This window comes from Xenopus laevis, chromosome 8L (genome assembly GCF_017654675.1).
Source record: "Xenopus laevis strain J_2021 chromosome 8L, Xenopus_laevis_v10.1, whole genome shotgun sequence".
In the NCBI taxonomy this organism is placed as follows: Eukaryota; Metazoa; Chordata; class Amphibia; order Anura; family Pipidae; genus Xenopus; species Xenopus laevis.
Window position 1 is genome coordinate 131,492,338 of NC_054385.1, and position 12,593 is coordinate 131,504,930.

The following is a 12,593-nucleotide window of genomic DNA, read 5'->3' on the forward strand; positions in this document are numbered from 1 at the left end:
TATAAGGGGATATGATCACTATATATAAATATATAAGGGGATATGATCACTATATATAAATATATAAGGGAATATGATCACTATATATAAATATATAAGGGGATATGATCACTATTTATAAATATATAAGGGGATATGATCACTATATATAAACATATAAGGGGATATGATCACTATATATAAATATATAAGGGGGATATGATCACTATTTATAAATATATAAGGGGGATATGATCACTATTTATAAATATATAAGGGGATATGATCACTATATATAAATATATAAGGGGGATATGATCACTATATATAAATATATAAGGGGGGATAAGATCACTATTTATAAATATATAAGGGGATATGATCACTATATATAAATATATAAGGGGATATGATCACTATATATAAATATATAAGGGGATATGATCACTATATATAAACATATAAGGGGGATGTGATCACTATATATAAATATATAAGGGGATATGATCACTATATATAAATATATAAGGGGATATGATCACTATACATAAATATTTAAGGGGGATATGATCACTATATATAAATATATAAGGCGGATATGATCACTATATATAAATATATAAGGGGGATATGATCACTATATATAAATATATAAGGCGGATATGATCACTATATATAAATATATAAGGGGGATATGATCACTATTTATAAATATATAAGGGGGATATGATCACTATATATATAAATATATAAGGGGATATGATCACTATATATAAATATATAAGGGGATATGATCACTATATATAAATATATAAGGGGATATGATCACTATATATAAATATATAAGGGGATATGATCACTATACATAAATATATAAGGGGGGACAGTAATGAAATAGAGAAAGTACAGAGAAGAGCAACTAAGCTGATAAAGGGAAGGAAGGGATCAGTTATAGGGAAAGGCAATTTGGGATTGGTTACACTGGAGAAGAAGCCATAAGCCATATCTTAACCAATGTGTCCTCCTAATCCCAGGCCTGCATTATAACATCTCCTTGGATGACCGAAAGATCACCCCACGGGCCGTGTTTGATGAGAATTCCCAGAAGTTTTTAGCCAAGCGAATCCGAGTGAATGTGGGAAAGGTCACCTGCATGAACCTCAGCTTTCATGTCACTGTGAGTAAGGAGGGTAATGTTTTAGATGATGTGTTCTGGACCATAAAATAAGAATCATGTCCCATTGTCCATTACTTGCCACACTTGTCCTACCGAGAATTATAGTTGCCCCCTCTAACCTGGTGTTTTTTTACAACTGTCTTGCCCCACTCTTTAGGAAACAGTTGACTATCTGAGACCAGTTGGCGTACTTCTGCGTTTTAACCTGAGTGATTCAGAGACCAGCCCAGTGCTAGATGATAGGTGCCCTTCATCTCTCAAAAGGCTGGTGAGTACTGATATGTGCAATGTAGAGACATCTAGAACTCTCCTAAGATATACCTAGAATGTTGGTGTTTGAATGTAGTATGGAAAGTATGGAAATCCCTAACTGAAGGGGGACTAATTTCAACTCAATGGGTAGATTCGTTGCTAGATCACATGTAGGAACCTCAATTTTTACATCCCCTCCCGTGTCCAATTCAGGTTCCGTTCTTCAAAGACTGTGGTGAGGATGACGAGTGCGTAACAGATCTTGTCCTCCAGGCACGTATGGACATCAATGGCTCTAGGTATTACAAAAACTTCTTCATTGCCCCCTCATCATTTACTGGGATTAGTATCTGAGATTGGCACACAGTCCACCTCCATCAAGTTTAAGTGTTTACCCAAAAATGCAGAGTTAGCTTCAGCTTTTACGAAGTCTATAGGCAGCATCACAAATAGTACAGGAATGTGAGTGCTAAATGAGAAGAGACTAAAGAGACAAACCACAGATTAGGAACAGATTATTTTCCAGCAGTTAATTAAACACAATTACAGACGGAATGAGTTCCTCATACATCGTGTCAGTCTTGTCTTCTTTCCAAGGGACCTCAGGTCTTTCTCTCCAGACAGTCTAATTATTTGCATGTCTAAATATGTATTTTGCTGATTCAAACAATGTAATGTTCCATGTTGAACTCCTTCCTGTTCAGAGGACTGAAAGAACCCCTGGCTCTGTCCTACTTGTTAGGCTCTGGTTCAAGAAGTTTAGTGTGAGTTGGGGGTCCTACCATACATAACGTTAGCTCACCCATCTCCTACAAAAAATCCCTACAGTGGTGATTGTTTTTTTATGGTGGCTGTCCTTGGATGCACACCATGGTGACACCCTTCTAATGTTCTCCTTTTCCTGCCTCTTGCTTCTTCAGAAGCAGAACAATATGGCGTAGCAAAATCCAGGTGGCCCCTGTTGTCCTATTACAGAAGGTCCCTAGAGTGATAATTGTTATATAATGGTGTCAGACCTTGGTTACACATCATGGTGGGAATAGAGACCTCTCTAATGTCTCTACTCTTGACTCCATTCCTTACTCCTTCAGAAGCAGAGCAGGCAGTATGGTGTACCACCTGGTCCTAATATTTAGCACCAGTAAAATCCTAGTGGCCCCTGTTGGCCTACTAAAGAAGGTCCCTAGAGTGAAGATTGTGTTTTTGATGGTGGCTTCCCTTAGATGCTCACCATGGTGGGACTAGAGACCTCTCTAATGTTTCTCCTGTCTCCATCAGAAGCAGAACAAGCAGTATAGTGAACCTCCTGTTCCTAATATTTAGGACTAGCAAAATCCTAGTGGCCCCTGTTGTCCTACTACAGAAGGTCCCGAAAGTGATGATTGTTTTTTAATGGTGTCTGTCCTTGGTTGCACATCATGGTGAAAATAGAAACTCCTCTAATGTCTCTACTCTTGACTCCATTCCTTGTTCCTTCAGAAGTAGAGTAGACAGTATGGTGTACCTCCTAGCCCTAATATTTAGGAGTAGCAAAATCCTAGTGGCCCCTGTTGTCCTACTACAGAAGGTCCCTAGAGCGATAATTGTTTTTTTAATGGTGTCTGTCCTTGGTTGCACATCATGGTGGGAATAGAGACTCCTCTAATGTCTCTACTCTTGACTCCATTTCTTGCTCCTTCAGAAGCAGAGCGGGAGTATGGTAGACTTTCTCTTAAATTAATATTTAGGACTAGCCGAATCATGGTGACCCCAGTTGTCTACTACAGAAAGACCCTAGACTACTGTTTGGGTTTCTGTTGGTGGCAATAATTGAGAAGACACTGTAGTTGGAGTAGAGAGGAGCACAGGGCTGATTCAGGCTGATGTTGGGGCAGGTGGTTGTTCTAATTGTACTTATATGCCCCCCTTCTGGAAACATTAACCGTTTCTCTCAATCCCAGATGATGTCACCACTTTTCTCCCAGCTACCACTTCTGATGATGTCACTAGTTTGTGTCAACCCCCTAATGAGGTCACCACCCAGGATAAGAGCAGTGACACCATTGGGGTGTGGGCCAGACCAGTGACCTCACCAGAAAAAGTTTCACTGGAGCCTGTTTGAGCAGCGACCTGACCTTCTGGGATTTTATGTATCATAAGTCTTGCAACACTCATGATCAGAAAGATCAGGGTTTTTCATTGTTTACACTTGACCTGATCCTAGAGAGAAACCTTTCGTTATACGGAGGGAGAGGAAGAAGGTGGTGGTGGAGGTGTCCATCGAGAACAAGAGGGAGAATGCCTACAATGCCAGCCTGAGAGTCTGGTTCTCCAGGAATCTCCTGTTCTCCAGCGTTTCCAGAAAGGTATTTGGGACATGCAGTATGGTGGCAATGTGGCCTCTCCACCCTGTGGCCAATTTCTAATGTGAACGGGGGCACTTTCTCTCACAGGGAGAAGCCCAGAACAAAGTGGAGTGTACGGCACTGACGGGGAACACCAGGTCCTGCAGCGTCAGCTATCCTGTCCTGAGGTCGGGGAGCAAGGTATGGGGGGGCTAAATAATGGCTCTATATCCTTGTAGTAACCAGGACTGGAACCTCATTGGACTGATACAGAGCTTAAATTCTCTGTCTATGGCTGCTCTCTTTCACATGGTCAATGGGGAGGTTTGATCCACTTATCCAGGGGGAGGTTCCTGCTTGACCACTGTAAGGAGAGCAGCCCAAAGCAAAAAGTACCAGTATCAGAGCTCAGTAACTGGGTAAGAACTGGGAAGACATTGAATTTACTTACCTAGGTGGAGGTTCCTGTCTGACCATGGGAAAGAGAACAGCAAAGACTCCTACAAATAGGAGGCAACAGACTGACGGGGACAATTTGGGGGGTTGGGGCAATCAATCTCCATTCTGACTGAGCCTCTTGCTTTGAAGGTGGTGTTTGTCCTGGAGTTGGAATTCAATTGTTCCTACCAGCTGAACAGAGTACAGATCAAACTCAGCGCCAACAGGTTGGTTCCATCACCCTCCAACAACAGAAAACTGACAGTTAGGGAAAGATTTGCTTTGTGCAGCTAAATTGGTATTAAATTGCTTTCTCTCCTCTTAGTGATAACACTGAGCTGAACGAGACGCTTCATGACAACACGGTGTCCTTCCTGGTCCCGGTCCGATATTCACCTGAACTATATCTGCTGAGGTATGATGGGAAATAGAGGGGGTTTTGTAGGGGGACACTCGGGCAGTGGATATAGACTATTGTGTGTTAGAACTTTACAGGGAGCTGCCATATTGTTTCCCTTGCACTGACCAGTATGACATTATAGTTCATATATAAGAGACTGACCTTCTTACAATACAACTTTCCTATCGACAGTGAGTCCAGTCTGAATCGATACGAGATTCCATCACTCCGGACTTCATATGATCTGGGCCCAGAATTCAGAACAACTTTTAAGGTAAGATGGTGCTGCCAGTATTTGGGACTGCTCTGTACCCCCTGCCCACTAACGGCTATGATTTCTCATCACTAAATAGCACCCCCTCCAGTTGTATAATCTTATTTTTTAGACAAGTGCTGTGTAAATGTCACCCCAAATCTCCCCCTAACTGGCCTTCAGACTGGGCCCCCTTAGCTCATAACAAGGTTACAGATATATAGAAACATTGGGGTGTCACCCTGCTATAGTTCCAGGGGTACCCCAGGGTACAAATAAAACACTCACCCCCAATCTCCCCCTAACTGACCTTCAGGCTGGGCCCCTTAGCTCATAACAAGGTTACAGATATATAGAAACATTGGGGTAACAGTCACCCTGCTATAGTTCCAGGGGTACCCAGGGTACAAATAACCACTCACCCCAAATCTCCCCCTAACTGGCCTTCAGACTGGGTCCCCTTAGCTCATAACAAGGTTACAGATATATAGAAACATTGGGGTAACAGTCACCCTGCATAGTTCCAGGGGTACCCCAGGGTACAAATAAGCACTCACCCCAAATCTCCCCCTAACTGGCCTTCAGACTGGGTCCCCTTAGCTCATAACAAGGTTACAGATATATAGAAACATTGGGGTGTCACCCTGCTATAGTTCCAGGGGTACCCAGGGTACAAATAAACACTCACCCCCAATCTCCCCCTAACTGGCCTTCAGACTGGGCCCCCTTAACTCATAACAAGGTTACAGATATATAGAAACATTGGGGTGTCACCCTGCTATAGTTCCAGGGGTACCCAGGGTACAAATAAACACTCACCCCAAATCTCCTCCTAACTGACCTTCAGACTGGGCCCCTTAGCTCATAACAAGGTTACAGATATATAGAAACATTGGGGTGTCACCCTGCTATAGTTCCAGGGGTACCCAGGGCACAAATAAACACTCACCCCAAATCTCCCCCTAACTGGCCTTCAGACTGGGTCCCCTTAGCTCATAACAAGCTTACAGATATATAGAAACATTGGGGTAACAGTCACCCTGCTATAGTTCCAGGGGTACCCAGGGTACAAATAAACACTCACCCCAAATCTTCCCCTAACTGACCTTCAGACTGGGCCCCCTTAGCTCATAACAAGGTTACAGATATATAGAAACATTGGGGTGTCACCCTGCTATAGTTCCAGGGGTACCCAGGGTACAAATAAACACTCACCCCAAATCTCCCCCTAACTGGCCTTCAGACTGGGTCCCCTTAGCTCATAACAAGGTTACAGATATATAGAAACATTGGGGTGTCACCCTGCTATAGTTGCAGGGGTACCCAGGGTACAAATAAACACTCACCCCAAATCTCCTCCTAACTGACCTTCAGACTGGGCCCCTTAGCTCATAACAAGGTTACAGATATATAGAAACATTGGGGTGTCACCCTGCTATAGTTCCAGGGGTACCCAGGGCACAAATAAACACTCACCCCAAATCTCCCCCTAACTGGCCTTCAGACTGGGCCCCCTTAGCTCATAACAAGGTTACAGATATAGAGAAACATTGGGGTAACAGTCACCCTGCTATAGTTCCAGGGGTACCCAGGGCACAAATAAACACTCACCCCAAATCTCCCCCTAACTGACCTTCAGACTGGGCCCCCTTAGCTCATAACAAGGTTACAGATATATAGAAACATTGGGGTGTCACCCTGCTATAGTTCCAGGGGTACCCAGGGTACAAATAATCACTCACCCCAAATCTCCCCCTAACTGGCCTTCAGACTGGGCCCCCTTAGCTCATAACAAGGTTACAGTTGTATAGAAACATTGGGGTAACAGTCACCCTGCTATAGTTCCAGGGGTACCCAGGGTACAAATAAGCACTCACGTCTGAAAGAGAAATCATTGAGAGCAGTCCCAGGCAGTAGTGCTGTACATGATAAGAAGCCTCCAGTATTACTTTGATTAATCATGTGCTGTTTTACCCACAGATCCATTATACAGACTGTTACCCCATATACAATGTGTCCGTGCAGATTCGCTCTCCAGCAATGGCCTATGGCGGCTCCTCGTTCCTCTCCGTGGGCAGGATCATGGCTGACAATGTAAAGCTGGGGGGACAAATATTTGGAGGGTTGGATAAGTTGTGGCACCTAATACAGTTACTGGGTCAGAGAGTGGGTGAATGGGGCTGAGGGTGGGTTTGGGTGAGGAGTAGGGAGGCACCACCAGGTTTGCTCAGGTCTTTACATTGTGGTGGATGCCAATGAATTATTAGCTTTACTTCTCCTTTAATCTCCCATATGACAGTTTAATATCAGCCCAAACTGTCACTTTTCTGGGTGATATGATGAGTTTAGGGTTCAGCTCACGGTTCTTTTCTCCCAAAGGCCAAGTGTGTCCTGTCCAACGTGACCCGACCCAGAGACCCCCCCTTCCACCCGGAGAATCTGCTGCACACGGACATTGTGGTGAGTCCACTCCCTGAAGTACAGTGTCAGTATAATATATATATATATATAGGGTGTAGGGAATTCCTGAACCCCCTGTTCCCACTTACTACACTTGTCCTTTCTCACAGAACTGCAGCAACAGTTGGTGCGAGACCATCACCTGTTTGTTCCACACCCTGCAGAGCAATGCGGAGCTCTCTGTAACTGTGCTGCGCCTCATTCATAACCACTTCTTCTCTCAGGTATGAGCACTATGCCCAGCACCCACCCCTCTGCCCAGCACCCACCCCTCTATCCTGCACCCACCCCCTCTGCCCCAGCACCCACCCCTCTATCCTGCACCCACCCCTCTGCCCAGCACCCACCCCTCTATCCTGCACCCACCCCTCTGCCAGCACCCACCCCTCTATCCTGCACCCACCCCTCTGCCCAGCACCCATCCCTCTATCCTGCACCCACCCCTCTGCCCAGCACCCACCCCTCTATCCAGCACCCACCCCTCTGCCCAGCACCCAACCCTCTGCCCAACACCCACCCCCGTCTATCCAGCACCCAACCCTCTGCCCCTACCCAGCACCTACTTGTGCTCTATTAACCCCTACTTGCACACAACAATCATTTCTCTAACCTCTAAAAGAAATGAGAAATATAGAAGGGGAGAGAAGAGGGAGGATGGGGGAGAGTAAGGTCAAACAGTTGGGGGAGAAAAGGAAAGGAGAGGGGATGAGAGAAAGAAGGAAAGAAGGGAAAGGGGGTTAGGGAGTAGAGAGACAAATGGGGGAGAGGAGAAATATAGAAGGGGTGAGAAGAGGGAGGATGGGGGAGAGTAAGGTCAAACAGTTGGGGGAGAAAAGGAAAGGAGAGGGGATGAGAGAAAGAAGGAAAGAAGGGAAAGGGGGTTAGGGAGTAGAGAGACAAATGGGGGAGAGGAGAAATATAGAAGGGGAGAGGAGGGAGGATGGGGGAGAGTAAGGCCAAACAGGCCAGGCCATTAGACGTCAGTATATATGTGACGTATTTATTCAGCACTAAGTGACAGTTGCTGAGATGTTTTGTACCAGCGCTGGGAGTAGCCGGGAGTTGCGGGGGACACAGTGGGGGGTTACACAGTGACAGAATCAGCCTTTGTTGCCCAAACACGGTGGAATTTTCTTTCCTTTCCAAACAGGAAAAAGTGATGTCACGTCCCAGCGGCTCTGCCCCCCCCATTACTCTACTAAACAGAACCAGTGTGTCCAGCAGCACCTCCCCCACCCCAGTCTGGCATTTAAAGGGGAACAAAACCCATCAAAGGGATTTCTGTGCAACTTCCCATTTTCCATTAACATCTTCACTGGTTTTACAGTTATGTGTCGAGTCCAATATTAAAGGGTAAATGTCCCTCCAAGTCCTGTTTATCTTTCTCCCCGGACACCCAGCGAAATAATGTAGAACAAGTGGAAACTTTCCTTCCCTGCAAATCTGTGTCCTGTCACGTGTGTGTGTGACATCTAGTGGTGAAAAGTAAGAATTACAACTGCAGAAAGAAGCAGCGCTCTGTATAAATACTGTGTGACCATGGGCAGGAGAACAGCCCCAGAGCAGGGAGTACAGACAATCACAGCTCTCTAGGATTATGTGATTTTACCCTTTACATTACAGGCAAAGTTTAAGTCAGTGCGGGTGGTCAGTACCTTCTCCCTGGATATAAGAGAAGACGGCAGTTTATTTACCAGTGATACAGGACATCAGCGAGAGGTAAAATACAAACTAAATCTGGATTAACCCTTCTTGAGTCTTACCCCCAGGTAAGTGAAGTTAATGCCATACCCCCAGTACCTACATGCTATAGAGTCTCTGTACTTCCTGCTCTCCTTCCTATGGTCAGACAGCGGGTGGGGCTTGGACTTGATAGAAATAGCCAGGGATTTTAATATAGACTTGATCACTATTGGTCAGCGGAAGGTGTTAGCAAGAGCTCCATCTAGTGGCCTAAACTCCATCAGTTACACTGACCATAAGGATTAATGCTACAGCACTGGCTTTTGATTCAGTTAAACTGCTCTTCGCTTGACCATGGGAAAGAGAGCAGCCCAAAGTATAAGACACCTGTACTGGGTAAATACAGCAGGGAGACTTCTCTTTCCCAGGGGAAATTTCCTAACTGACCATGGGAAAGAGAGCAGCCCAGGAGCCCAAAGTACAGAGAACATTGGGCTCTTAAAGAGCTTATGGCCCGAGGCAAATATCCCGTTGGCCTCACACACATTGGAAATAGATGCCAGCGTGTACCAATGTCTTTCTTACTCCATCCTGGTCCTACATATGTGTGAAGCCTAAAGCAGACGGACAGGTATATAGGCTGTACATCCTTGGGGTCTATAGAGTACAGCCCTCTCTGGGCAAGAGCAGGTAATTGCCCCAAAATCCTTACTGCCTGCTCATTGGAGCACTGACAAGGCTACAAACACCTCTCCTCTCACCCATTTAAGGGGATGTTTTAATTAAAGGGGTGGTTCACCTTTAAGTTACTTTTAGTATGTTATAGAATGGATAATGCTAAGCAACTTTTCAATTGGTCTTCATTTTTTCTTTTCTATAGTTTTTAAATAATATGCCTTCTTCTTCAGACTTTGTGCAGCTTTTCACTGACCCCATCTCAAAAACAAATGCTCCGTATGGCTACAAATGTATTGTTATTGTTACCTTTTATTACTCGTCTTTCTATTCAGGCCTCTCCTGTTCATATTCCAGTCTCTTATTCAAATCAATGCATGGTTGCTAGGGTAATTTGGACCATAGCAACCAGATGGCTGAAATTGCAAACTGGAGAGCTGCTGAATAAAAAGCTAAATAACTCGAAAACCACAAATAATAAAAAATGAAAACCAATTGCAAATTGTCTCAGAATATAACTCTATACATCATACTAACAGTTAATTTAAAGGTGAAAAACCCCTTTAAGGTCACAGACAGTTCCTCAGGGGCCGGCACAAAGCAGTGACATCAGCCAATTGTCTTGAGGTTCATCATAATTACAATAATCCCACTGGAATGAGCAGGAGAGGGTCAGCCTGAGTAGAAAAAAAATAAACAGCAATCCATTAGCAATGTCTGATTCAATCAACCAATGAGATGTTGCCCCTGCAGAGCATTCTGGAGATCTTGCAGCCCAGACTCCTCCCTCTCTCGCTGTGGATCCTGATTGGCAGCATCATCGGGGGGCTCCTCCTGTTGGCGCTGATCATTTTCATCCTCTGGAAGGTGAGTACTCTATAGAATGCAGGTCATACCATTGGGTGGGTACAGGGGGTGCTCCAGCCTGGTTCCCATGGTTAGCGAGGGGCCCCGTGAGGAGGTGCCATGTGTGTAGATGGGGCTGGCAGGGTAATGGGCGGGTTCGAGTAGACTGTAGGCTGGGTTAGGAAGTAATGCCTGGATTGAGTAAGCGGACGTGGCATTTTTTGTTTTGGGTACTTATTATACTTGTTGACAGTGCCCACTGCCCATAGGCCAATAACTTTGGCCCCCAAAGGGGTAGTACCCAAGATTGGCCACCTTCATTTGTCCCCCACTACCATGAGATATGGCCCTGAGTGGATATTGGATACGATTGTGGATCCTGTCCCAAACAGCTTACAGTCTAGTGACATAGTTCGAGAGCTTGCCCAAGAGCTTACAGTTTAGCAGTCCCTATCTCACCATTAGTTCTGTAGAAGCTCAGGAACGTTCTTGATGTCACCGTCGGTTCTGACTGCTCTTCTCTCCCCTTCACCCCCAGCTGGGATTCTTTACCCGGAAGTCACAAGGAGAGGAGAAGGAAGAGGCGCAGGAGCAGTGACGACCCCAGGAGACCTCCTTCCCATACAGGGTTCCTATTGCAGAGGTGCAGGGAGTTGCTACGGGCCTGAGATATGACTGACGCACCTTTCACCCAAAGGATTCTGGGATACTTTAGTGGCTCAGTAGGACCTTATTTTGTAGATAGGAACACGGGCCCCTTCTCCTGAGGAGCCACAGTCAGGCCATTATAGGGATCACACATTCACCAACGGGGGGAATAAAACTGTGAAAGACTTAAAGTGGTACCTACGGACCAGAAGCAACACCCCCTCTGCTCTTGCACCAACATTATTGATTCCTGCAGGACTATTGAATGGGGCTACTTTATAATTCCTCCTCTACAGCAGCCCCAGCTTTAGACCAGTCTCTCCTCCCATGTGATGAAGCTCCTGTGCATCGTATCAACTGGGCAAGAACTGGGAAAGTACTGGGCATGGGCACACGGGGGGAGAAGTGACCCAGCCACATTCCATAAAAGACTATTTTCTGGGACTTTACTTCCCCTTTAAATGAACAGGAATACAATAATGTACTCGGCCGGTTATTTGTGACCCATGAGTGTTTGCAAGGCTTCCCTCCAAAGATTCGATCCTACCTCTAATTCCCTTCTCTACTTAAAGGGGAAGTTAATACATCGAGTAGCAGCCAAAAGAAGACAGAGAGGCAGAATAGAAACAGCAGCTGAGTGACAAAGCAAGAGACCCCTGTTCATCCAGTAAAAGAAACCTTCCCTCCCTCCAAGGGATTAACACGGTACTAAGACGTTTAATACCAGTAGCAGTGTATATTCTCCCTTACTAAAAAGGTACCAAACCCCTTACATAGAATGTAATTGCCAGCCCCTTCTGCAAGAGAATGTCCTTTTCCACAGCATCATTTTGAATGTGATTTCTTAACAACCCCTGTACATAAAATCTCTAATACAGGGAGCAGTGAGTCAGACTTGCAAGCCTATAAGCACCAGGTTGAGACCAGATCACAATGATGTCAGCTTTCCTGGTACCATAGCAGCTGACAGGTAGTCATAGAATATAAATAAGGACATGGCTAAAGTGAACTAAGCTTAGTACTTGAGTCTATTCAACCAGTCCTGAAGCCTTGTCCACATTCCTTGTCGGCCACTGACAATGAGCGGATCCTTCTATACTACTACAGCGTGAGCCCTGGGACTGGCTCCTCCTCAAGAGCAAAAAAGAATCATGAAGTATCACCTGTAAAGGGCACCCACTCCCAACAACAACAACAAATGTTCATATTCAGAGGGGATTAGTCTTTGCACGTGAAGCAATCAATTCCTCATTTTCTATTTCTGCCTTCCTGACTGCCAATTTTAGCACTTATAATATTTATTAGCTCTGTATCCCCCCTACTGACTTGTAGACATTAAATTGCTTTCTCCTTCCTACCAAAAGCATCACCCCAATTTCTGCACACCCATTATATGTTGTTGTTGGACACCCACTCCCAACAACAACAAATGTTCATATTCAGAGGGGATTAGTCTTT

At 45.1% G+C, this 12,593-nt stretch overlaps 1 protein-coding gene across 1 annotated transcript in view; it reads left to right on the forward strand.

The window, feature by feature from the left end:
* itga10.L (integrin subunit alpha 10 L homeolog) overlaps nucleotides 1-12,045 on the forward strand; it is a 31,912-nt gene extending 19,867 nt beyond the window's left edge. The window contains exons 17-30 of the mRNA XM_018231686.2: nucleotides 1,014-1,156; nucleotides 1,314-1,424; nucleotides 1,622-1,707; nucleotides 3,612-3,753; nucleotides 3,841-3,933; nucleotides 4,321-4,397; nucleotides 4,496-4,585; nucleotides 4,763-4,844; nucleotides 6,804-6,917; nucleotides 7,203-7,283; nucleotides 7,394-7,507; nucleotides 8,907-9,002; nucleotides 10,395-10,508; nucleotides 11,026-12,045. Of these exons, the coding sequence (XP_018087175.2) occupies nucleotides 1,014-1,156; nucleotides 1,314-1,424; nucleotides 1,622-1,707; nucleotides 3,612-3,753; nucleotides 3,841-3,933; nucleotides 4,321-4,397; nucleotides 4,496-4,585; nucleotides 4,763-4,844; nucleotides 6,804-6,917; nucleotides 7,203-7,283; nucleotides 7,394-7,507; nucleotides 8,907-9,002; nucleotides 10,395-10,508; nucleotides 11,026-11,085 (1,403 nt within the window). The 3' untranslated portion in view covers nucleotides 11,086-12,045. The remainder of the gene's footprint in view (nucleotides 1-1,013; nucleotides 1,157-1,313; nucleotides 1,425-1,621; nucleotides 1,708-3,611; nucleotides 3,754-3,840; nucleotides 3,934-4,320; nucleotides 4,398-4,495; nucleotides 4,586-4,762; nucleotides 4,845-6,803; nucleotides 6,918-7,202; nucleotides 7,284-7,393; nucleotides 7,508-8,906; nucleotides 9,003-10,394; nucleotides 10,509-11,025) is intronic.
* Nucleotides 12,046-12,593: the final 548 nt, after the last annotated feature.